The sequence below is a fragment of the Galeopterus variegatus genome, unplaced genomic scaffold (genome assembly GCF_000696425.1).
Source record: "Galeopterus variegatus unplaced genomic scaffold, G_variegatus-3.0.2 Scaffold2402, whole genome shotgun sequence".
NCBI lineage: Eukaryota > Metazoa > Chordata > Mammalia > Dermoptera > Cynocephalidae > Galeopterus > Galeopterus variegatus.
In genome coordinates, this window is record NW_007728513.1 from 225,043 (window position 1) to 226,422 (window position 1,380).

Here is a 1,380-nt window from a genome sequence, read left to right on the forward strand (position 1 = left end):
AGGAGCTAGACCAGAGTCTGAGTTTCTCTCAGGGCTGAGCCTTGGACCCTCCTTCCTGATCCTGCATATTTCCACCCCTCCTCACCAGCCTTGACGCACACCCATGACATCTTTGTCCAACTTCTTTGGGTGGAGTCCACCCCAAGAACCTGACTTGCTCTGTACCCTGGGTCTGTGAGGAGGGGACAGCCCCCCAGTTTTCTCCTGTATATCAGCTGCCCTCACTTTTCTGGGCCCCAGGGCCATCTGTTCCTCAGTGCTCACTCTTACCACAAGGCCCCAGGACCACAGCACCAAGGTCACCCATCAGGTGAGGCCCTGAAGCTGGAGTGACCACAGAAAGAACCATCCAGCTCAATGTCTCCTGTGAGTGCTGGGCCAGAATGCCCTGATCCCTGAGGGTGTAGGGGGACAGGAGGGCCAAGGCTGGGACACTTGGTGGCGATTTGCTGGAGGCCTGGTTGAGTAGAGGAATCAGAAAAACATAAGCCCTGTTCTTCCTGCATTTCTGTGGCTTCTGGAATAATAGGGGTGGAGCGCCTTCCTTATCTCATCCCCTCACCCCAATGGAAGATGTTCCACAGAACCCAACAATCGATGTCTTTCTAAGAGACAGCCCAGGTAGGGAGGAACGTCCCTTCATGGAGCTGTTATTGGTGTCGGGTCTGTGCCAGGTTTGGTCAGACCTGAACTTTCAGAGCGAATGGCTGGAGGGGAGGCCTTCACTTAGACACCAGTAGCCCCCATCAGGCCTCGTCCCCCAAACATTTGGGGGAGGATTTTTGGGGGTGAGCAGCAACTTCCTCCCTGCCCATCCTAAATAATGCTTCTCATCTCCCTCCAGCCACTGAACACCTTGGGGGAGCTTATTAATAGACTATATTTTAGAGAAGTTTTAGGTTCACAGCAAGGTTGAGTGGAACGTACCGAGAGTTCCCGTACGCCTCCTGCCCCCCCACATACACAGCCTCCCCCACTGCTAACATCCTTCGCCAGGGGGACACATTGGTTACAACCGAGGAACCTACACTGACACATCATTGTCACCCAAAGTCCATAGTTCACCTTAGGGTCCACTCTTTCTGTTGTACGTTCTATGGGTTTGGACAAATGCACAATGACATGCATCCACCATTATAGTACTGTGTAGAACAGTTTTACTGCCCCGAAAATTTCTTTGGGTTTTTTGTGTGTTTGTTTGTTTTAAACTATCTTCCTTTAGCCCTGACCTCAATCTGGAAACCAGTGCTCTCCTCATTGTCCTATTTCCATTCATTGATAATGGCATCTGGTCCCCTCACTGGACAGTGAGCCCTGTTAGAACAGGGACAGTTCTCAGTTCACTCATTAGTGTTTATCAAGCTGTTGATAGGTGATGTC

General features: G+C 51.2%; 1 protein-coding gene across 1 annotated transcript in view; it reads left to right on the forward strand.

Moving 5' to 3' along the window:
• Window positions 1-740, forward strand: part of LOC103597734 (myeloid cell surface antigen CD33-like) — a 10,177-nt gene extending 9,437 nt beyond the window's left edge. Inside the window, 3 exon segments of the mRNA XM_008581606.1 lie at window positions 190-315; window positions 317-366; window positions 574-740. Coding sequence (XP_008579828.1) covers window positions 190-315; window positions 317-366; window positions 574-740 — 343 coding nt within the window.
• Window positions 741-1,380: the final 640 nt, after the last annotated feature.